The sequence below is a fragment of the Canis lupus genome, chromosome 11 (genome assembly GCF_003254725.2).
Source record: "Canis lupus dingo isolate Sandy chromosome 11, ASM325472v2, whole genome shotgun sequence".
In the NCBI taxonomy this organism is placed as follows: domain Eukaryota; kingdom Metazoa; phylum Chordata; class Mammalia; order Carnivora; family Canidae; genus Canis; species Canis lupus.
The window spans coordinates 19,427,668-19,451,621 of NC_064253.1; the positions used below are offsets into that span (position 1 = coordinate 19,427,668).

General features: G+C 39.1%; 1 protein-coding gene across 5 annotated transcripts in view; it reads right to left on the minus strand.

Moving 5' to 3' along the window:
- FNIP1 (folliculin interacting protein 1) overlaps positions 1–23,402 on the minus strand; it is a 154,778-nt gene extending 131,376 nt beyond the window's left edge. For 3 of the 5 annotated variants that reach the window (XM_025432813.3, XM_025432812.3, XM_025432817.3), the window contains exon 1: positions 23,201–23,402. In XM_025432813.3, the coding sequence (XP_025288598.1) occupies positions 23,201–23,292 (92 nt within the window). In that variant the 5' untranslated portion in view covers positions 23,293–23,402. The remainder of the gene's footprint in view (positions 1–23,200) is intronic. The other 2 variants (XM_025432815.3, XM_035696876.2) reach the window with 2 other exon arrangements.
- Between the last annotated feature and the right edge of the window lie 552 nt (positions 23,403–23,954).

Consider the following 23,954-nt stretch of genomic DNA (forward strand, 5'->3'; position numbering starts at 1 on the left):
CATTTCCAGGCAGCTGTTCTGCTTCTTGTCACTTGGGACTAGTTTACATTTTTCAGAATTTCATATAAATTTTATATATGCATAAAAAAGATAAAAGAACCTTAGAATATTTTAACTGAACTTCATTTGCTCTATCTCAACCAAAAAACCCCCTTCACTCATGGCACTACTTTCCAGTATTTGAGCTCTATGTCCAACATGTTTGTTGTTTTTATACTGCCAAAAACTGCGTAGATTTACCCATGTGTACCGTTTTATGCTGCTGTTCATTTCTTGTTCCATATATTCTTGTCCTGATAACATTCTTTATTAGTGATATTCCCTCACTTTTTGTTTGTCTAAAGAACATATATATTTTGCTTTCAATGTCAAACAAGTTTTAATAGATACTGATTTTAGGTTAAAGTTACTTTGTCTCACAGCACCACAGAGATGTATCAGTGGGTTCTATGGAAAACAGGATGGCCATTCTTTAAAATTTTAAACATGGACTTACCTACCGTATGACCCAAAAATTTCATTCCTAATATATACCCAAGTGAAATAAAAACATGTTCACACCAAAACTTATACACAAAAGCTCACAGGAAAATTACTCATAAAAAAATAATAAAAAAATAAAAAAATATAGAAAATTACTCATAATAGCCAGCTAAAAAGTGGAAACCACCCAAATACCCATTAACCAATGAATGGATAAATTGTTACATCCATATGATGAAATATTGTTCATCAATAAAAGGGAATGAAGTACTGATTCATGCTACAACATGGACGAACTTTGAAAATATTATGCTAGTCAAAGAAGACTGTCACAAGAGACCACATACTGCATGACTGCATTTATGAGAAATGTCCAGAACAGGCAATTCTATAGAGACAAAAAGTAGATTAATGGTTGTCTAAGGCTTCAAGAAGGTGGGTGATAGAGGGTGGGGTAACTGAGAGTTACTCTAATGGGTACAGGGTTTCTTTTTAGATGATGAAAATGTTCTAAAATTGATTGTGGTGATGCTCATGCACTTTTGTGAAAAAACTAACTGAATTAAATACTGTAAATGGCTGAATTGTATGGTATGTGAGTCTTCTATCAATGAAGCTGTTACGTGGTTTAAAAAGCAGACAAATTTGCTGGATGCAGGTATAAGAAATGGGTGATATGAAATAGCCTGTATTAACCAGTTTTATTAAATGCTTCTAAAATTCAAGATCTGGGATCCCTGGGTGGCTCAGTGGTTTAGCGCCTGCCTTCAGCCCAGGGTGTGATCCTGGAGTCCCGGGATTGAGTCCTGCATCAGGCTTCCTGCATGGAGCCTGCTTCTCCCTCTGCCTGTGTCTCTGCCTCTCTCTCTCTCTGTGCCTCTCATGAATAAATAAAATCTTTAAAAAATAAAAATAAAAATAAAATAAAATTCAAGATCACAGTTATGGTACCAAGAACCACTTCAAGCATTCAAACATCAACATCACTCCTTAAATTTCAGGGGCTTTCAACGTTTACAATAATTCTTGATATTGCATTTTTTATTATCTGGACCTAATTTACTTTTCATAAACCTATGGTCAAGCAAACCTGTACTCCTCCAAGTCCCTTGAATATACTTGTGATCTTCTAGCTTTGGGACTCTCTGCTCATGTTGTTTATATTACCTGGAATCCTTTCCCTAACTGTATTTATCTAAATCCTCCAGCTAAAGGAAATCTATCCTGCTTCTAGTTACTATAGTACTTCACACATTCTTTAAGACATTTGAATGACTGCAACACAATGCAAAAGAAGTTGTTTTCACATCATACTTCATCTATTAGGTTGTGAGTTCCCTGACAGCTATTTTCTTCATCTTTGTATAGAGGAGGTTTAACATACTGCTTTTAAGATGGGGTTATCTGGGGCGCCTGGGTGGCTCAGTTGGTTAAGCATCTGCCTTCAGCTCAGGACATGATCCCAAAGTCCTGGGATCAAGCCCCATGTCGGGCTCCCTTCTCAGCAGGGAGCCTGCTCCTTCCTCTCCTTCAGTGCCCCTCGTCTACTTGTACTTGCTCTCCCTCCCTCTCTCAAAAAATTTAGATCTTAAAAAGAAAATAAAAATAGGGGTACTTGGGTGGCTCAGTGGTTAAGCATCTGCCTCTGGCTCAGGTCGTGATCCCGGGGTCCTGGGATCGAGTCCCACATCCCTGCTTCCCACAGGGAGCCTGCTACTCCCTCTGCCTATGTCTCTGCCTCTCTCTGTGTGTCTCTCATTAATAAGTAAATAAAATCTTTTAGAAAATAATAATAAAATAATAAAATGGCATATCTGGGGGTGCCTGGGTGGCTAAGTCAGTTAAGTGTCTGCATTCTCGTCAGATCAAAGTCCTGGGGTCCTGAGATCAAGGTTTGCTTCGGGATGCTCGGCAGGGAGCCTGCTTCTCCCTCTCCCTCTATTGCTCTCCCTGCTTGTGCACGCGGCTCTCTCTCCCTCAAATAAAAAAATACAATCTTTTAAACAAATACTTTATTAAAATGGCATATCTGCATAACTGCAGTACTTGCTGCCATCAGCAAAACTGGTATCACTGGTGTACTTTGCATATTTTACATGAAAATGCCTGGTTTCATCTATATCCACTATGTGTTAGAGGATAAATATATTGCACAATTATATTGGGGTTAAATATGCAATTCTGACATCTGTGCAATTTGTGTGACATAACACATTCAGGAATGCAATCTGTGTAATCTGGGTAATGTTATAAAATTTAGGGGCAGCCCGGGTGGCTCGGCGGTTTAGTGCCGCCTTCAGCCCGGAGTGTGGTCCTGAAGACCCGGGATTGAGTCCCACGTAGGGCTCCCCGCATGGAGTCTGCTTATCCCTCTGCCTGTGTCTGTGCCTCTCTCTCTCTGTCTCTCTCATGAATAAATATATAAAATCTTAAAAAAAAAATTATACTCCACACACAAAAATGCTGAAGAGAAACTATTAGTTAAGGTATTCAGCATCTGTACACCAAAAAACATACAGAAGAATAATCATAGCAGCATTATTCTTAGAAGTAAAAAATTAGAAACAACCCTTTGGTTGGAAACAATTCCCTATCAATAAGAGAATGGACAAATCAATTATTGCATACTCACACAATGAAATACTACACAGCAACAACTACTGCCACATGCAACAAAATTATTAAATAAATCTAACACAAGCCAGGCACAAGATTTGTGAGTACAACATGGCTGTATTTCATAAAGTTAAACAGAAAAAACTAATCTACAATATTAGAAGTCAGGATAGTGGTTAACCTCAAAAAAAGTAAGGGGGGAGTGAAGCAGGCTTCTAGGATACTGGTAAAATTCTGTTTTTGCACCTGGACGGTTAGAGAAGTGTAGTCACTTTGAGAAAACTTACTGAGTTGTTTTATGATCTACAGATTTTTCTGTATACATGTTAAACTTCAGTACATTGTACTTTTAAAAGTGGAGGAACAAGATGACAGCAATGGGATAAATTAAAAGAAAACTCAACTGTTTGGAGCCTCCTACTGTCAGTTGAATTTGCCAATTATAACCCCTCTAAATTCTACACCTAAAAGACCCCGAACCTTATCAAAGTAATCACCTCTACAATATTCAGTTTTCATGATGTTGCACATATTACATTATGTTAGCTTAAGCTTTACAACACAAAAGTAAAATAAAAACCCAAATATAATTCTAAGAACTATTTAAAATATGCTGCTACTGAAAAGTACCATTAAATTATGGGTATGGGGGCAGCCCGGGTGGCTCAGCGGTTTAGCGCCGCCTTCGGTCCAGGGCGTGATCCCGGAGACCCAGGATCGAGTCCCACGTCGGGCTCCCTGCATGGAGCCTGCTTCTCCCTCTGCCTGTGTCTCTATGAATAAATAAATAAAATCTTTAAAAATAAAAAAATAAATTATGGGTATGATAACCGGGAGGTATTCAGGAGGGAAAATATGTAAATGGCCATTCACTGCAGTATTATTTCTAACAGTTAAGGATGGGAAACAATCCAAACATTCATCAATGGGAGATTGGTTAAATAAACCATTATACATATTCAATAGATTACACCACAGCTGTTAAAAAGAATGAAGAAGATCTCTGTAAAGCAATATACAGTGATTTCCAAATGAAAAAAGGTGCCAAATAGCGTGTAATAGCACAAATCTTTTTCAGAAGAATGAGAAGATATTATATATACATATACGTTAACTAACATTTTCAAAAAGAAATAATGGAATGAAATGAAAACTATATAAAATGGCTATATAGAAGGAATAAAATAGAAAAAAGAGATAGGAATGGAGACTAGAATTATATAGATGACTTCATTTTATAGTTTTAACTTTAAAATCATGTTTTGGGTAAAGTTTTAAAAATTGAAACAAAAAAGCCATCACTTTTAAATAGTGAGTTATGTCAGGGAAAACCTCTGCACACCCACATGCACACACTTACATATTATGAATGTGTTAAGTGGCAAGGGGGCAAAGTATGAGGTGTTAAAGAAATAAATGGATCTAACCTATTTCTTGAAAATCAGACCATTTCTGCCACTAAAAAAACAAAAGAATAAAAAATAACAAATTGTTTTAAAAAAAAAGTCAAAACAATGAAATTTTCCTTTAAATTGGTAAACATTGATCTCAGAGAAAAACCTGCCATTACTCATTAGATGACTACTTTAGATAAATAACCCAAAACAGAAATATGTGTTAAATGAATTAGAATTCTTTCAACTCAGTGACTATTTTTATTCATTTGTTTACTCATCAAATATTTATTGAATGTCTTCCATTAGCCAAGCACCAGGAACAGAGCACTCAACAAGTCAGGCAAAAGTTGTACCTTTACTGAACTTACATTCTAGTGAAGAATATATATACATAAACCAGCAATCACAACACAAGAAAATTACTGTCCTGATAGGAAACATACAGGTTCTACCGGAGCTTTCAAGACAATTATATTATAGTTTTATTACTCTAAGTAATGTCCAAACACACGAACCAGATTATTCTCAGGAAATATCAAGCAATCTAATTTGGAACCTACAGCAAGAGGAAAAAATTACAAAGACTAGAAGGAGAAACTGAAGGGTGAGGAGGTGTGGGAAAGAATTCTAACATTTGAGTGCCTCTCATGCCATTTCACCCTCAAAACAACTCTAATACCATAGGTGCCATGGAATCTGGGGTTATCTCTGTACCATTCACTCTCCAACTCAGACATGTGCACACACACCCCACCTTTAACTCTTCTCAATATTATATACACAAAAACCACTGGGGCAGGAATCTGAACTCAGATCCAAGCTCTAACTCAAGAATAGACTGTATATGCCAAGTTGAGGAGTTTTAACTTCGTTAAAAATAGAGGCAGTGGAATTCACATGTCTGAATTCAAATATTAATTTCATCACTTACTGTGTGACCTGGGGCAAGGTTTTTTCATTTCTCTGTGCCTTCATTACCTCATCTATAAAATAGGAATAATCAGACCTACTTTATAAAACTAATGTGAGAATTAATACTAAAACAGTAGTTGGCACAGAACAATCCCCTATTAAGTAAGCAACAGGGAGACAATGAAAATTACTGAGTGATTTGATCAGAATTATGGTTTAGGAAAATCAATGTAGCAGAATGGCACAGAAGGCAATACAAAAAAAGGGCAGTTCTAGCAAGTCTTTCTGAAAAGCATTAAAGGTCTGAGATGATGACCATGGAAAATGCAGAACAATACTGCAGAATTTGAATAAAAAGGACTTAACCAAACATAGCAATCAGACACAGAAAAGAGTAAAGCATGATTTTCTGATTTTCAATTTGGTAGACTAAGAGAATGGTGATACCAGTAACAGAAGATCATGTGAAGATGGTTTAGGACTTCTTTAAATAAAAGAGATTCTGCTACATTTTACATTGGGGTTTTTTTATACAAGACTTTCCTAAAAGATCAAGTCAGAAGAATTTAAAACAATAATTACTATATCAATAAGAAATGGAATCCAAGTCTTTTTTTGTTCTTAGTATTTTATGATTTATTAGTTCTATAAAGATACTATGATAGATCTCATTTTGTTCCATTGGCTCTCCAACTCTCTTCATGGTGTTCTACTGCCTTTTAAACAGCTTTACAGAGATATAATTGAGATACAACAAGCTATACATATTAAAGTGACAGTGTGATAATTTTTTTAAGTTTTTTTTTTTTTTTAAATAATCTCTACATCCAACAAGGGGCTCAAACTCACATCCCCAAAATCAAGAGTTGCACGCGTTTCTGAGAAAGCCAGCCAAGCTGCTAAGTTTTGGCACATAAATACACCATGAAATTAACCATACAAATCAACATTATAAACATATACATCATGCCATCATGCCCAAAAGTTTCCCTGTACCCCTTGATAATTCTCTTTATCTCTGTTGGCTTATTCACTATATCTCTTTAATTATTTCATTGTTTTAGTCTTGCAAATAGGGTTTCTTTTTCTTTATTTTTTTTTAATAAATTTTTATTTATTTATGATAGTCACACACACAGAGAGAGAGAGAGGCAGAGACACAGGCAGAGGGAGAAGCAGGCTCCATGCCGGAAGCCCGACGTGGGATTCGATCCCGGGTCTCCAGGATCACGCCCTGGGCCAAAGGCAGGCGCCAAACCGCTGCGCCACCCAGGGATCCCGGTTTCTTTTTCTTTAAAATTTCTTTATTTTAGGGCAGCTCAGGTGGCTCAGCAGTTTAGCGCCACCTTCAGCCCAAGGCCTGATCCTGGAGACCCAGGATAGAATCCCACATCGGGCTCCCTGCATGGAGCCTGCTTCTCCCTCTGCCTGTCTCTCTCCCTCTCTCTCTCTGTCTCTCATGAATAAATAAAATCTTTTAAAAAAATTCTTTAGAGAGTGAGAGTGTACATGCACATTGAGTGGGGGACGGGGAGAGAGGGAGAGAGAACATCAAGTCAGTCCTCACCGAGCACAGAGCCTGATGTGGAGTTTGACATCATGAGATCATGACCTGAGCTGAAAGCAAGAGTCAGATGCTTAACTGACTGTGCCACCCAGGCACTCCTGCAAATAGGGTTTCAAAAGGATTTGTAGTACGCATCATCACATTATAGTCTACCTCCATTTGAAATGATACCATTTTAAATATGGTATAAGAAGTTTAAAACAATATATTTCCTTTCTCCTCTCCAGGCCTTGGAACTATTGTTGTTATACATTTTTATTTCTATGTTACAGCCCCTATTATATATTGTGATTATTTTTGTTTTAAACAATTATCTTTTATATAAGCTCTTTTTTTGTGCAGATCTTAGCTTCTTTATGATATCATTTCCTTTATGCTAGAATGGTTTTCTTTCCTATTTCTTATATGTGAGACCTGGCTGTATTGAATTCTTTCAGCTTTTGTTTGTCTGAAAAGCTCTTTACTTTCATTTTGGAAAATAATTTTGCTGGGTATAGAATTACGGGTTGGCAGTTCTCTTCTTTCAGTACTTTAAAGATATTGCCCCATCTCTTTTGGCTCACAATGGTTCTTATAAGAAATCTGTTGTTATCCTTCTCCTATCTCTGGTTTTAGAATTTCCTTTTCACTAACTTCATTTTTTTAAAGATTTTATTTGAGATAGAGAGCGAGCACAAGTGCAGGCCTAGAGAATAGAGAGAAGCAGACTCCCCACTGAGTAGGGAGCCCGATGCTGGGCTTTATCCCAGGACGCTGAGATCATGACCTGAGTCAAAGGCAGCTGCTTACTCAAGTGAGCCACCCAGGTGCCCCTCTTTTCCAATAACTTTGAATAATTCTATTATCATGTACCTTCATGTACTTCTCTTCATGTTTCCCATGCTTATGTTTGTTTAAATTCTTGGACCTTTGCGTTTCTACTTTTAATCAAATCTGGAAAATTTTTTGACCATAAGTGTTTCAAATATCCTCCCATTTCCTTATCAGACTTCACTTACCATCTATTAAGTTACCGGAGTTTGTCCCACAGCTTAACCATGCTTTTTTATTCTTGAAGTATAACTGACATACAATATTGTATCAGTTTCCTATGCTCAACAGTGACTTGAAATTTTTACACCCTGCAAACTGATCACTGCCATAAGTTGTTACCATCTGTCACCATACAAAGTGAATACAATATTATTGGATATATTTCCCACACTGTACATAACATTCCCATTACTTATTTTATAACTAGAAGTTTATACCTCTTGTTCCTCTTCACACATTTTGCTCCATGCTCTCAACCCCCCTTCCCTCTGGCAATCACTACTCTGTTCTCTTTATCTATGAATCTGGGTTTGGTTTTGTTTTGTTTGGTTTGTATTTGTTTTTTAGATTCCACTTACAAGTGAAACCATGTAGTATTTGTCTTTCCCTAACTTATTTCACATAGCAGTGTACTCTGAAAGTCCATCAGGGTTGTTGCAAATAGCAAAACTGCATTATTTTTTATGGGTACAGATTCCACCATACACGCATGCACACATGCCCACACACACACCCATCTTTATCCATTCAGCTACCGAAAGACACTATTTGTTTTCAAACCTTCACTACTGTAAATAATGCTGCAGTGGAAACAGGGGTATATGTATCTTTTCAAATTAGTGTTTTTATTTTCTGATCTTTTGAGAAACCTCTACACTGTTTTCCTTAGTGATTGTACTAATTTACATTCCAACAATGCACAAGGATTCTCTTTTCTCCACATCCTCTCCGATACTCTTATCTTTATTTTAGAACAGTCATTCTGACAGGTGTGAGGTGACACCTCAGTATGGTTTCTTTGCTTTGTTTTGTTTCTTTGGAGACAGAGAGAGTGAGTATGTATGTGAGAGTGGGAGGAGACGGAGAACCTTATGCAGGCTCCATGCTCAGTGTGGAGCCTGACACAGGACTTGATCTCATGATCCTGAGATCACAACCTGAGCCAAAATCAAGAGTCAGTGCTTAACCAAGTACGTCACCCAGGCACCCCACTCACCATGGTTTTGATTAGCATTTCCCAAGTATTACTGAGTGAGGTTAAGCATCTTTTTATATGCCTGTTTGCCATGTGCATATCTTCTTTAGGAAAGTGCCTATGCAGATCCTTAAACTGGATTGTTTGGGGGGTTTTTTTGGTGTTGAGCTGTATGAGTACTTTATATGTTTTTGGTATTAACCCCTATTGAATATCTGTATCTTCTTCCATTCTGTAGGTTGCCTTTTCATTGTATAAACAGTTTCCTTCTCTGTGCAAAAGCTTTTTAGTTTGGGGATCCCTGGGTGGCTCAGCAGTTCAGCGCCTGTCTTTGGCCAAGGGCGTGATCCTGGAGTCCCAGGATGGATTGAATCCCACATCAGGTTCCCTGCATGGAGCCTGCTTCTTCCTCTGCCTGTGTCTCTGCCTCTCTCTGTCTCTCTCATGAATAATAAAAATATTTTTTTTATTTATTTATGATAATCACACAGAAAAAAAAATTTTTTTTTAAAAAAGCTTTTTAGTTTGATGTAGTACCATTTGATTACTTTTGCTTTTATAGCCCTTGCCCTTGGAGTCGGATCCCAAAAGGCACTGCTACAATCAAAGTCAAGAAGCTTACCATCAGTCTTCTGCTAGGAGTTTTATGGTTTCAGGTTTTACATTTAAGTCTTTAATACATTTTCAGTTAAATTTTGTAGGTGGTGTAAGACCGTGGTCCAGTTTTATTCTTTTGCTTGTAGCTGCACAGTTTTCCCACCACCATTTATTGAAGAGACTGTCTTTTCCCCATTGCATATTCCTGCCCTTTTGTAAATTAATTGGCCATATATGTGTGGGATTATTTCTGAAATTTCTATTCTGCTCCATTGATCTATGTGTCTGTTTTCATGCTGATACTATACTGTTTTGATTACAAAAGCTTTGTAATATTGTTTGAAATCAGGGAGTGTGATGCTTCTAGCTTTCTCCTTTCCCAAGATTGCTTTGGCTGTTAGGGGTCTTTTATGGTTCCATACAATTTTCAGAATTATTTGTTCCAGTTGTATGAAAAATGCCGCTTGTATTTTGGTAGAGACTGTATCAAATCCATAGATTACTTAGGGTAGTATGGATATTTTAGCAATATTAATTCTAATCCATGGAGCATGGAATATCTTCCCATTTACTTACATCTTCTTTAATTTCTTTCATCAGTGCCTTATAGTTTTCAGGGTATAGGGCTTTCACCACCTTGGTTAAATTTATTCCTAGGTATTTTATTCTTTTTTGATGCAACTGTTTTTTTTTTTAATTTTTTTATTTATTTATGATAGGCACACAGTGAGAGAGAGAGAGGCAGAGACACAGGCAGAGGGAGAAGCAGGCTCCATGCACCGGGAGCCTGACGTGGGATTCGATCCCGGGTCTCCAGGATCGCGCCCTGGGCCAAAGGCAGGCGCCAAACCGCTGCGCCACCCAGGGATCCCTTTTTTGATGCAACTGTAAATGGATTATCTAATTTTTCTTTCTGATAGCTCATTATTAGTGTATAAAATGCAATAGAAAAAATAAAATAAAATGCAATAGATTGCATATTAATTTTGTATCCTACAACTCTACTGAATTCATTTATTAACTTTTTTTGGTAAAATCTTTATGATTTTCTATATATAATATAAGCCATCTGCAAATAGTGACAATTTTACTTATTCCTTTCCAATTTGTGTATACATAATTTCTTTTTTGACTAATTATTATGTGTAGGCCTTCCAATACTATGTTAAATAAAACTGTGGAGAACGGGTATCATTGTCTTGGTCCTGATCTTACAGGAAAAACTCTCAGCTTTTTGCCACTGGATATGGTATTAGCTGTGAATTTGTCATATATGACCTTTGTTCTGGTGAGGTATATTCTCTCCATACCCAATTTGCTGAGTTTTCATCAAATGGATGTTAAAATCTGTCGATTTTTTCCCCTGCATCTATTGAAATGACATTTTTATCTTTCATTTTGTTATTATGTTGATAAATTTGCAGATGCTGAACTATCCTTGCATTCCTGGAATAAATCCCACTTGATCATGGTGTATGATTCTTTTTATATATTGCTGAATTTAGTTTGCTAATTTTTTGCTGAGGATACTGGCCTGTAATTTTCTTTTTCTGTGGTATCTTTCTCTGGTTTGGTATGAGGGTGAGCTGGCTTCATAAAATGAGTTTGGAAGCATTCCCTCCACTTCATCATTTTAGAATCATTTAAGAAAGACAGATATTAAAACCTATAAAGTTAGGTAGAATTCAGGTAAAGCTGTCTGATCCTGGACTTTTGTTTGTTGGTAGGTTTTTGATTACTGATTCAATGTCCTTAACTATCAATGAGTCTATTCAGCTTTTCTATTTATTCATGAATCAGTCCTGAAGTTTGTATACTTCTAGGAATTTCTCCACTTCTTCTAGCTTGTTTGACTCATTGGTATATAATTGTTCATAGTAGCCTTTTATGATTTTTTTGTATTCTGTATTATCAGTTGTAACATCTCATTTTTTTTTTTTTTTATGAGAGTCACAGAGAGAGAGAGAGAGAGGCAGAGACACAGGCAGAGGGAGAAGCAGGCTCCGTGCACCGGGAGCCCAACGTGGGATTCGATCCCGGGTCTCCAGGATCGTGCCCTGGGCCAAAGGCAGGCGCCAAACCGCTGCGCCACCCAGGGATCCCACATCTCATTTTTTTTTTATTCATGTGAGCACTCTCTCTTTTTCTTAGTGAGTCTAGCTAAAGGTTTGTCATTTTTATCTTTCCAAAGAACCAGCTCTTTAGTATCACTTATTTTTTTCTATTGTCTTTTTGCCTCTATTTCCTCGATTTCCACTCAGATCTTTATTTCCTTCCTTCTACTAAATTGGGTATCACATTCTTTTTCTCCTACTTTGTTTAGGTGTAAAATTAGATGGTTTAAGATTTTTCATGTTTCTTGAGGTAGAAACGAGCTTTATTGCCATAAACTTCCCTTCTATAACCACTTTTGTTGCATCCCAAATATTTTGGTATATAATTTGTGTTTTCATTTGTTTCTAGACATTCTTTCATTTCTTCTCTGATTTCCTCAATGACCAACTGGCTATTGAGTGGCATGCTGTTTAACCACCACATTTTGTGGTTTTTCCATTTTTCTTCCTGTAATTGATTTCTGGTTTTATACTGTGGTTGGAAAAAAGTTGATAAGCTTTCAATCTTCTTAAACTCATTGAGAATTGTTTTGTGGCCTAATGTGATCTATCCCAGACAATGTTTCATATGGACCGGAGAAGAATATGTATTCTGCTACTTTTGGATGAAATGTTCTCTTTATCTCTCTTAAGTCTATCTGGTCTAATGTATCATTTAAGACCAATGTTTCCCTATTTTGTCTGACCTATCCGCTGATGTGAGTGAGGTATTAACATCTCCTACTATTATTGTATTGTCAATTTCTCTCATTAGGTCATTCAATATTTGCGTTATATATTTTAGGGCTTCTAAGCTAAGTGCATATATATTACAAACGCTCTGTCTTCTTCATAAATTGACCACTTTAACATGTATTGCCCTTCTTTGTCTACTATTACATTATTTATTTACTTGAGAGAGACAGCGCGCGTGCACACGAGCACACAAGCAGGGAGGTCAGCAGGCGGAGGGAGAAGCAGGCTCCCCAATGAGCAAGGAGCCAGACGTGGGACTCAATCCTAGAACCTAGGGATCATGACCCAAGCTGAAGGCAGACAACCAACTGAGCCACCCAGGCATTCCTATTACATTCTTGTTTTAAAATCCACTTTGGTAAGAGTATATGTACATCAGCTTTCTTTTCATTTCCATTTGCAGGAATATCTTTTGCATCCCTCTACTCACAGTCTGTGTGTATCCTTATTCTGAAGTGAGTCTGTTATAGGCAGCATACAGATAAGTCCTTTTTTTAAAATCCATTCAGTCACTCTGTGTTCTGACTGGAGAATTAGTTCATTTACATTTAAAGAAATTACTAATAGGTATGTGGCTTGTTGCCATTTCATTGTTTTTTGGCTATTTTGTAGTTCCCCTCTGTTCCTTTCTCCTCTTTTCCTCTTCACTTGTGGTAACTTTCTTGATAACTTTCTTTAGTGTTATGTTTAGACTCCTTTTTCATTTTATTTTGTATTTTACTATAAGTTTTGCTTTGTGGTTACCATGAGGTTCACATATAACATCCTCTGAATATAAGTCTATTTTAAGTTGATATATTCCAAAACTATACATTTTATTCTCCCCACAATGTTTTGTTTTGGGTGTTGTAGTTTATATATTTTTACTTTAATCTTTAGGTAAGTTATTGTAGTTTTAGTTTTGTCTCTTGACTTTCATGCTTTTATAAGTGATTAAACCACTACCTTTACTGTATATTTACCTTTTCCAGTAAGATTTTTACTTTGCTATGCTTTTTTTTTTTATCATTAATTAGTGCCATTGTCAGCTTAAAGAAATTCCTCCAATATGTCTTGTAGAGTTGATTTAGTGGTGATGAACTGCATTAGTTTTTCCTTATCTGAAAAATTACTATTCTAAAAGATAACTTGCCAGGTAGAGTATTCTTGGTTGCAAGTTTATTCCTTTCAGTACTTTTGAATATGTCACATTACTCTCTTCTGGCCTAGAAAGTTCTGCTGAAAAATCTGCTAATAGTGTTATGGGGTTTCCCTTGTATATAAAAAGTTGTTTTCTCTTGCTGCTTTAAAGTATTTTTAAATTTTGACATTTTAATTATAATGTGTTTTGGTGTGTCTCTTTATCTTACTTGGAACTCTCTAGGACCTGGATAGCTGTTTCCTTTCCAACACTAAGGAAGTTTTCATCATTATTTCTTCAAGTAAGTTTTTTGCCCCTTTCTCTCCCTCTCCTTCTAGGACCCCCATAATGTGGATGTTACCCTGCTTGATGTTGACACAAAAGTCCTTAAGCAATCTTTCCTTTTTAAAATTATTTTTGCTGCTGTCTAGGTGAGTTTCATTGCTTGGTCTTCCAGTTCACTGATCCATTCTTCTGCTTCATACAGTCTGCCACTGAAACCCTCTAATATATTTTCCAGTTCAGTTACTGTATTCTTCAACTCTGTGACTTCCATTTGGTACTTTATGTTTTCTCCATTTTTTTAAGTTCTCACTGCATTCATTTCCTTCCTGACTTCAGTGAGCATCTTTATAACCATTACTTTGAACCTCCAGATTACTCACCTCCATTTCAGTGAAATCCTTTTTGTTGTTTTAGTTGGCTCCACACTAAACATGGAGTCCAGTGAAGTGTTTTCCTGAGGTTTTATCTTGTTCTTTTGTTTAGAACATATTTTTAAATCTACTCATTTTACCTGGTTCTGTTTATTTCATTGTATTCAGCAAAACAGCTACCTCTCAAAGTCTTGAAGGAGTGAGTGGCCTTTTGTAGATGACCCGTGGGGCCCTGAAGTACAATCTCCCAGCAACCAGAGCTAGGCACTCAACGGGCACCCCTAGTGTGGGCTGAGCAAAACAGCCAGCTATGACAAAGCTGCAGCTGCAATGTGGGGACTGAGGTGCACTTGCTCAGCTGGCTATGGCACAGAGGGGCAGGGTACTTTTCCAACCAGCTGTAATGTAACTGCAGCTCAAGGGGGTGAAAGATGCTTAGAGGCTGGCTGTGACATGGCACATGGGAGTGGGGTGCACCACCCTGTGCTAGCACGTTAGAAGGAAATTGCCAAAATGGTGCCCACCAGTGCTGGCATGAGCAAGGTAGAGGACAAAAGTAGCCCCCACCAGCAATTGTGTTCCCAGAGAGTCTCAACAGGTCCCTGTCTTTCTGGTGGTCCTTTTAAGATTAAACATTAAGGCTTTCTCCTTCATATATGATCTAGGCACTTTTCAATCTGTTCATTTTTTGCTAGGTCCTAGGGCAAGTAAGTCTGCGCACATGCCCTTGAAGAGCAGGTTCTCCATTCTTTGGTTCTCCTGAACATAGGCCCCACTGGTCTTACATACTGGGGGCTTGTTTCTATGGTGCAGGATCCAAGGGTTACGGTACCTGATGTAGGGCACAAAAGTCTTGCTCCTCAGGGGAAAGATTTTTAAGATCCCTCCTGATTGTGGGTCACCATACCTAGGTGCAGTTTCTGGCAAGAGAATAGCCCTGTTTCTCCTTGTCTCAATGTGGTCCTTTTTTCCTTTGTTGTGGAGGCACTGTTCATGTAGTCTTCAGAACTTTTTCAGAGGAAATTATTCCAATTGTAGCTGCAGATTTGTTGTGTCCATAAGAGAAGATGAGTTCAGGATCTTACTACACCTATCTTAAACTGTCCCTTTGAAGTCCAAGTTTTATAAATATTAAAGTTATATTTTTCAGTCACCTATTTTCTTTAAATAAACGTGGTTCTGAAACACAAATCTAATACTACTTAGAGATAGAAAAGCAAAACAAATTAACAATAAAACATATTTGCATTTCTTACTGCAAAATCAGACTCTTAGGACCAAACACTGCTACCAAAAAGCATTAATATGCAATTACTTACAATTCTCAGCTTTTCACTTTAATAAGAAAAATATGATTCCTCAGAACTCTCTGTAAAAAAAATATTAGAACCTTCTACTATTTCTAATATAGAGTTAAAGAAGAGGTGGTATTTTTAAATAAAAAATGTCCTTGAGAATGCAATAAATCTTTAAAATTAACACTGAAAAAACAAAATTTCTGAAATACAATCCTTACCAACATTGAAAATATTAAAAAGCCAGCTTAAGAAATTCAGAAGCTTGGGGCCCCTGGGTGGCCCAGTCAGTCAAGCATCTGACTCTTGATTTCAGCTTGGGTCATGATCTCAGGGTTCTGGGATTGAGCCCCATGTTGGGCTCTGCACTCAGTGTGGAGTCTAGATGGGGGACTCTCTTCCTGTCTTCCTCTGCCCGACCCCCTACTTGCACTCACGCTTGTATGCTCTCTCTCTCTCAAAATGAATGGATAAAATCTTTTTTTTTTTTTTTTACATGTTTATTTGGCAGAGAGAGGGCACAAGCAAGAGGAGAAGCAGGCAGAGGGAGAGGGAGAAGCAGTCTCCCTGCCAAGTGAGCAGGGAGCCCAACATGAGGCTCAATTCCAGGACCCCAGGATCATAACCTGAGCTGAAGACAGACACTTAACCAACTGAACCACCGAGATAAAATCTTTAAGGAGAAAAAAGAACTTCAGAATTGTAAAATGTGATAAAGAATCAGAATACTGAAAGTGAAAAAATAACACAGTACTACACACTATTTCTCCTATGGGAAAAAAAGAGCTTTAGCAGTGAAGCCATTTATCACCTCGCATTTATTCCACATCTATCTCATGTTCTCCCCTAAACATGCCCCCCCCCACATATACACACTAACATACAAATTAAGGTTACTACTTATCTCCAACTTGACAAATCAATAGGTACTTTTCTGTCATCTCACAAGACCTGTCAGCAACCAGCATACAGAAAACAGTTAATTACACCATCATTTTTTAAACACTTTCCCTTTGGAACTTTCCTAACACCACACATCCCTGGCTTTCCCAGTGTTTCTCTTGCCATTTTCTTCTTTTTAGACTTTCCTGTCCTACATCTGTACATTTTAAGTTTCCTCAGAGCAAAGCCTTGTTCTTTCCAATACCCTATATACACCTTTTCTTAGACTGATCTCATCCCTTCCCTTAGTTTTAATACTGACCATAAGCTATCTCCAGTCCCAACTCTACTGTGAATCAACCTCAGCTATGAAATCTACATTTACTTTGTTAAACCATCAACTGGACATCTCTAAGTGGGTATCTCTAACTAGCAAATAAATCTAGACCAAATCCCAAAAGAGAACTTTTTGACTCTCTCCCTCTGTGCTTGAAATTATTTCATATATTCATTCTATAAATATTTACTGAGCATATGTTCAGGCACTGCACAGTATACCGGCACAATGTGAACTTGGGGGAGACAGATGGTAAATTATAAAATGAGCTATGAAGAATATAAAACGTGTGTGATACAGAACAGAAGAGAAGGCTGCTACTTTTGTTAGGCTAGTCAAGACATGTTTTCAGTCTTATATTCTCTCCCTCAAAAAAATGGCATCTATCTAGTTTCAGCTAGAAACCTACATATCCATTTCCTGCAAACAATCCAACAGGTGGATCTACTGGGTTCTAACTCCAAAATCCACCTTGAAGTTAAAGAGAACTCAAGCAAGCAAAGAAGAGAGATATGGACAAATAATGATAACTGTAATAGATGTCACAGAAGGAAATGCATTAAGCTATGGAAGAAAATTCCAGTGAAACCTAACTCACTCTGAGAGAAATAAAAAAAGGCTTCCTGGAGGAAAGATAATTAGAATAAGTCCAGATGATCACTACAGAAAGCTAAACCAAAAAAGTACAGAAGACTATGCCAAGAACAGAGAACAGCACAGCATGGCACATCACAGAATCTAAACCATGTCCAGGGCAATAAAATCATAGAAGAGAAAGAGAGGATTAATAAAAGTCCAAAAGAAAGCAGAAGTTATCAAAGATTAAAGAGATCATGTCACAATGCCACAAATATCAACTTGAAAAGTCTTCTACTGGCCAAACATGGGACCATTTGACTATAATGTATTAAAACACATTAAAATCCAGAAGCTTGTGATGATACTAAAAAATGACAAAGTGAAAACCCTCACTAAACAACTCATTATAAAATATTCTGACACACTACAAAGGTAAACAATGAAACTTATATGCTACATTTCCTATAGCAAAGAGTAGCCAAATGGGTAGTAAGAAAAATTCCTTCCAGGAAATAAATGCAGGAAGAATTAAACAACCAGAATATTAGTATTTTACAACCCCTAACAAAATAATGGATTCAGACAATAATCAACAAAACATGCTTACGCCATTAGGGAAAGGGTAATCTTATAAGAATAAAGCTGATACAAGTTACCAAACCTAGCATCACTACAGGGAGAACGAGACACCATGTAACTCTAATGGGTAGGATATATACAACAAATATCTATGGGATATTTTTATCAAAAAAAAAAACAAAAAAAAACCTAAACCTGAATCTAATACAATAACTACCAACTTTCTGGAAATAGAGTAAGTTATAGGACTGGTTCTCAAACTTGAGCATTAGAATAACCTAGACAAGGCTTGTTAAAACACAGAATACAAAAAAAAAATAATAAAAATAAATAAATAAAAATAAAAATAAAACACAGAATACTGGGAAGCACTGAATTAGAAACCATTATGAAGCAAATAACCGCATAAAGAATGTGAGAAATTTGTAAAGAAAATAACCCAGTTTCAACAAGAAGTCATATTTTAAAGGAGGGTGGGGGAGAGAAACTGTTACAGAATAAAAATTACTTAAGCAACATAATCACAAATATAATATGCAGACTCTTTAAAGACTCTAATTCAAACCTGGGCTCCTGGGTGGCTCAGGGTGTTAAGCATCTGACCCTTGATTTCAGCTCAGATCATGATCTCAGGGTCATGAGCTGGAGCCCCATGTCAGGCTCCATGCCAGGAATGCAGCCTGCTTAAGATTCTCTCCCTCTGCTCCTTCCCTAATCCCTCCTCCCCTACCATTCTCTCTTTCCTCCTCGCGCCCCCCCCCCCCAAAAGACTCTAAGTCAACAAATCTGGTATAAAAAGACATCTTGAAACAACTGAGAAAATATTAATATAGTCTAAAATGATCTTAAGGAATTTCTGTTAAGTATAATAATAGAATAATAGCTCTGTTTTCAGAAATGCCCTTATACTAATTTAAAAAGAAAGGAAAAGGCTAGACACTTTGCAAAAGCCACACAATACAGTAGCACTTTAAGGAGTTTGGGCCTAAACAAAATGGTTTTACACATAGGCATGGAATCGTCATAGTACAACTTTTGGTTCCTGAATGCCATATGCTAAGCACTGCATTAAGTACTTAACATGATTTCTCTCTGAATCCTTAAAATTACTCTGTAATGCATATATTAAATTCTATACCATTTTGCATGCTGATCATAATCAGAATTTACTTTTTTTAAAAGGATAAAGTTGATAATAATTTGGAGCAAGACAAAAGTAACGGAAAAAAGAACAATTAAGAGTTTGTTACAACAGGGTAAGAATTTCTGGTACAGACAGTAAAAGCAAATGCTCGTGCATTATGAATAAAACAAACATACAGCATCTTTTTAACAAAACATGAATTATGTCCTATAGACATTTAACTGTAAAACAAACTTCTTCATCAAATTAAACTTTTCCCCAAGAATTTTATTTTTAAAGCAATCGTTTTATATGTATTGCAGTTACTGGACTTACACTTAATTCTTTCTTCCAAAATAGCCTGATAGAGAAAACATAAAACAGTATGTTCTTCTAGAAAGCACCTTCTTTCCCAAATCCTCAAAAATATGAAAACAAATTACTGTTTTAATTCTATAAATTACTGAAATGATACCCCCTGTGATATCCTTCATATTCATCTCCAGTTCAAGAAGCTTAGGTTAGACAAGCACACAGAAATCTAGATGGTAACGGTCTTAAAAGTGAAAACTGAAGGGAAGGGGGTGATTCCTGACCTTCTTTTCCAATGGGGTAACCAAGAAAGACATTATTTTAAGGCTTCTAAAGCTTCATTCGTATCAAAAGTCTCTCCTACTCTAGAGCCCTACTGTGACTTATTATCACTGGGCCTGTATATAGTGCTAACTCTAGGAACTGACTCTTAGACACCCAGCTAGGAGTTGCCAATGGCCATGTCCAAGTCAGATTTAACAACTTAAACTGACTAAAACCAAAGCAAACCAAAAAAGGATTCTAGAAAGGAGAGCATGGTACACTGGAATGAAATTTTAATCAACTCTAAAACCAGTTACATCATTTGTTATTAGGGAAATACAAATTAAAATCATAATAAGAGGTGTGCCTGTGTAGCTTAGTCTGTTAAACAATGGGCTCTCAGTTTCAGCTCAGGTCATGATCTTGGTGTCGTGATATCCAGCCCTGTATCCAGCTCCATGTTCAGTGCAGAATCTGCTTGGGATTCTCTCTCCCCCTCTCTCCACCCCTACCCGCTCATGCGTGCTCTCTTTCTAAAATAAATCTAAAAAATCTACACACATGGTAAGATTCCACTATATCCACTAGAATGGCTATAATCCAAAAGACTCAAAAACGTTCAACATGGTAAATGTTGTTAGGTGTTCTTCACAATATCAAAAAAAAATCTTTATTAAAAAAATTGACTAACAGATACCAGGTATTGGAGAGGATACGGAGCAACTGTACCCTTCAGACAGTGCTCATGGGAATACAAAATGGTACAACTACTTCAGAAAAGTTGGGCAATTTTTTTTTAAGCTAAGCATATACTTACCATGTGACCCAGCAATCTCACTCCTAGGTAACCACTGAAGAAAATGAAAACACATATCTGCATAAAGATTTGTACACAAATGTTCACAGCACCATTGTTCATCATTACCCAAATCTAAGAACACTCAAATGTCTACTGATTGGTAATGAATGGATAAAGAAATTGTGGTATACCCATACAAGGGCATCTACTCAGCAGTAAAATGGAAGGGATTACTGGTAAGCGCAACTTAGATAAATCTCAAAAATTGTCACTCTGAGTGATAAGCCAGATGGAAAAGACTATAAACAATATGATAACATCTATAGGAAATACTAGAAAAGTCAAAACTTCAGTCATTAGAGCAGATTGGTGCCCGCCCTCAGTGAAATGGGTGAAGAACTGACTACAGAGGGGCTTAAGGAAGCTTCTGGGGGAATGCTGTGTTTTAAAACAAGTTCTTGGGATACCTGGGTGGCTCAGCGGTTTAGCACCTGCCTTGGGCCCAGGATCGAGTCCCGCATCAGGCTCCCTGCGTGGAGCCTGCTTCTCCCTCTGCCTGTGTCTCTGCCTCTCTCTCTGTCTCTCATGAATGAATGAATGAATGAATGAGTAAATAAATAAAACAAGTTCTTGTGGGGGTAAGTGTTCTAAAACTTCACTGGGGTGGTGAGTACAAAACTGTATACACATGTAACAAAATTCACAGAACTATGCACTTATAATGGCTTAATTTTATTGTATGTAAATTATACCTCAATGAAGTTTAAAAAAAAAATACCTGAGTTACCAAGATTTGCAAATTACTAGCTGCATGATGTTAATCGGTTTTCATTTTCTCACATGTACACTTGTACACATTTTTTTCTTTTTTTTTTTATGATAGTCACACAGAGAGAGAGAGAGAGGCAGAGACACAGGCAGAGGGAGAAGCAGGCTCCATGCACTGGGAGCCCGACATGGGATTCGATCCCGGGTCTCCAGGATCGCGCCCTGGGCCAAAGGCAGGCGCTAAACCACTGCGCCACCCAGGGATCCCCATTTTTTTTTTTAATCTTTTTTTTTTTAAGCAATCACTTCTAAATGGTACTGCACTTACTGGGCTTATACATAATTCTTACTTCCACTGGAAAAAGGATCAAATGGTTATCTACACTGCTACTTGCTCTATCTCTCAAGGTTGCGAAATACCACATGCGATAACTAATGAGAAAGTGTTTTGACAACTCTAAAATAGTGTTACACAACAATATAGTAGGCTTTACATTTTAAAAAAATTGACATGAAAATGTTTTCTCATATGAGCGACTTGAGACCCTTGGAAACTTGAGTACCTCAAAGTCCATCTTTGCCCAGAAATAGAAAGCCTAATCAAATGTCACCTTTTCAATATCCTAAACCTGCTTTCTACTGACTCTGGATTTACTGGATGTCTCAATGTAGTATTATCCAGACTACACTTTCATTTTTCAGAAGAAAATCAGTAAAGAAATATTTTTTTTAAAAGTCATCATTAGATGAGCATAGCAAGACATTTATTTCCCAGGGGAAAAGACCTAAACCTAGAAAATCTGTTTTACTAAACATCTTTCCAAGATGTTTACAGTGAGATTTTTCTTCCTCTAATCGCCAGTTTTCTCTCCACTTACCACTGCGATTCCACATGTATTATTGAATGTTTAGTAATATGACCTGCATTACGGAGAGTGAATAATTTTAAGAATATGAAAACCTTTTACCAGTGTGGCACAGTCATTTCAAACTTTTGCCTGTTGCAAAATTTAACAGACTCTCATTTTTTCCTACTACTACTGAACTGGGCTCCTACCAGGTTTGAGTGATATGTGACATTTAGCCTAGTTATATATACAAGTTTCCACACCGCAGCAAGTATGAGAGCTATGTGAAAGACATCATCTCTTGTTCAAATGCGTTTTGGCGACTAAATCCACCTTAAATTCATGGTTCTACTACATTTTCTTACAATTCTAAGTTTTTCTACCAGCAACAGGTACCGCAAACAAAAATTAATAAAGCCTGTTGTGCTATCGTTTTCAATTTTTAGAGACTCCCTTCTGGTAACAGTTGTAACGGGAGGATTCCAATGGTCAATTCTAAGGCCGTGTTCCGTTTGGTTCGGTCCTGCTCCAGTCTAGTCGGTAGTAACCATAACCTCTTGGGTTTCGCCTTTCTCAGTAAGACCGCTCGCTCCGGTAACTGCACACTTCCAATATTAGCTTCCAAGAAACCTGAAAGAACGGCACCTTGCCTACTCGCTCCTCCAGTCTTCCACCCTCCGAAGGTTGGCCAAAACGTGCAGCTCTCCCCCCACGACAGCAAGCGAGCTGGAATGGAGCACCCGGAGGGCGACGGGTCTCAGGGAAGAGGGGAGAACTTCTGGGCCCCTCTCCAGGACCGGGGCTGAGGTCCAAGGCAGCCCGCTCGCAACTCTACTCGCTGCCAGGAAGGCGTGTGGACCCCAGCTCAGGCCGCGGGGCTCGGGGGGAAGGCAAAGCCGCGCGTGGCAGCGGGGCAGGACGTAAACAAACCGACGGCGAGGAGGGGGAAGGGGCCGCTGCAGGGATGGGGGTAGTGGGGCGAGGAGGCGGCGCTCCAGCCTCCAGCGCAGGTCCCCCGCTGCCCAGCCCCTCCCCGCCGAGGCCCAGGTCCCGGTCCCGCGCTGCGCTGCCGCGCGGGCACCACACCCGAGGCCCCTGCACATCTGGAGCCCGGAGCCCACAAGGCCCTCGGCTCCGCGCACCTCCCCCCGCCCCGCCGCCGCGCCCCGCCGCCGCGCCCCGCCGCCCCGCCGCCCCGCGGCGCCCTACCTGAACGCGCAGTCCGGGTCCCGCGCGTCCCGACCGGGCGCGCCCAGCCCGCTCCTCTTGCTGAAGAGCTTCTGGAACAGCGTAGGGGCCATGCTGACCACGGCCAGACCAGGCTCGCTCCTTTGGGCGCTTGCTAGGCCCCCGCTCCTAGAGCCGCCCCGCCACCCCCATGAGCGCCTCAGTCATATGACAGAAATTAGTCACTTCAAACGGCCACGGCGCGCGGGGCGGGGCGCGAGGCAAGGCCGGCGCCCATTGGCTGGCGGTGAGCCGCATCACGTGGCGGCGCGCGGAGCGGGGGCAAGGCGGGGGCGGAGGGCGGAGCCGGCCCCCATAGGCTGACTAGTGGATTCCCTCACGTGGCAGCTCACGGGGCGGGGTGTGCGCGGAAAGAAGGCGGGGGGAGGCGAGGTGGCTGGGAAGCGGAGGGGGGAGCGCGCTGGGGTCGCAGTTCTTCGTGACGTTGTCTGCTGCTCTCCGAGGCTACAGCGTGGTGGCGCGGGAACGACGCCCGGTACTTTGCAGGAATGCAGGCGGCTTCGTCCGTCTTCCTGCACCCACGACAAGAGATGCTCAGGGCTCCACTGGCAGCCGGCCGTCCCCGCCATCCCCTCGGCGGGCGCAGGGCCGAGCCCCGCCCCCAGCAGACCTAAGGCCGCGCTCAGTGCGGGCCGCCACGGATGCGGGCGCGGGGCTGGACGGCGCGGGGCGGGTGCAGAGCCCGGCCCAGGCACTCGCCACAGCTCTGCGCTCC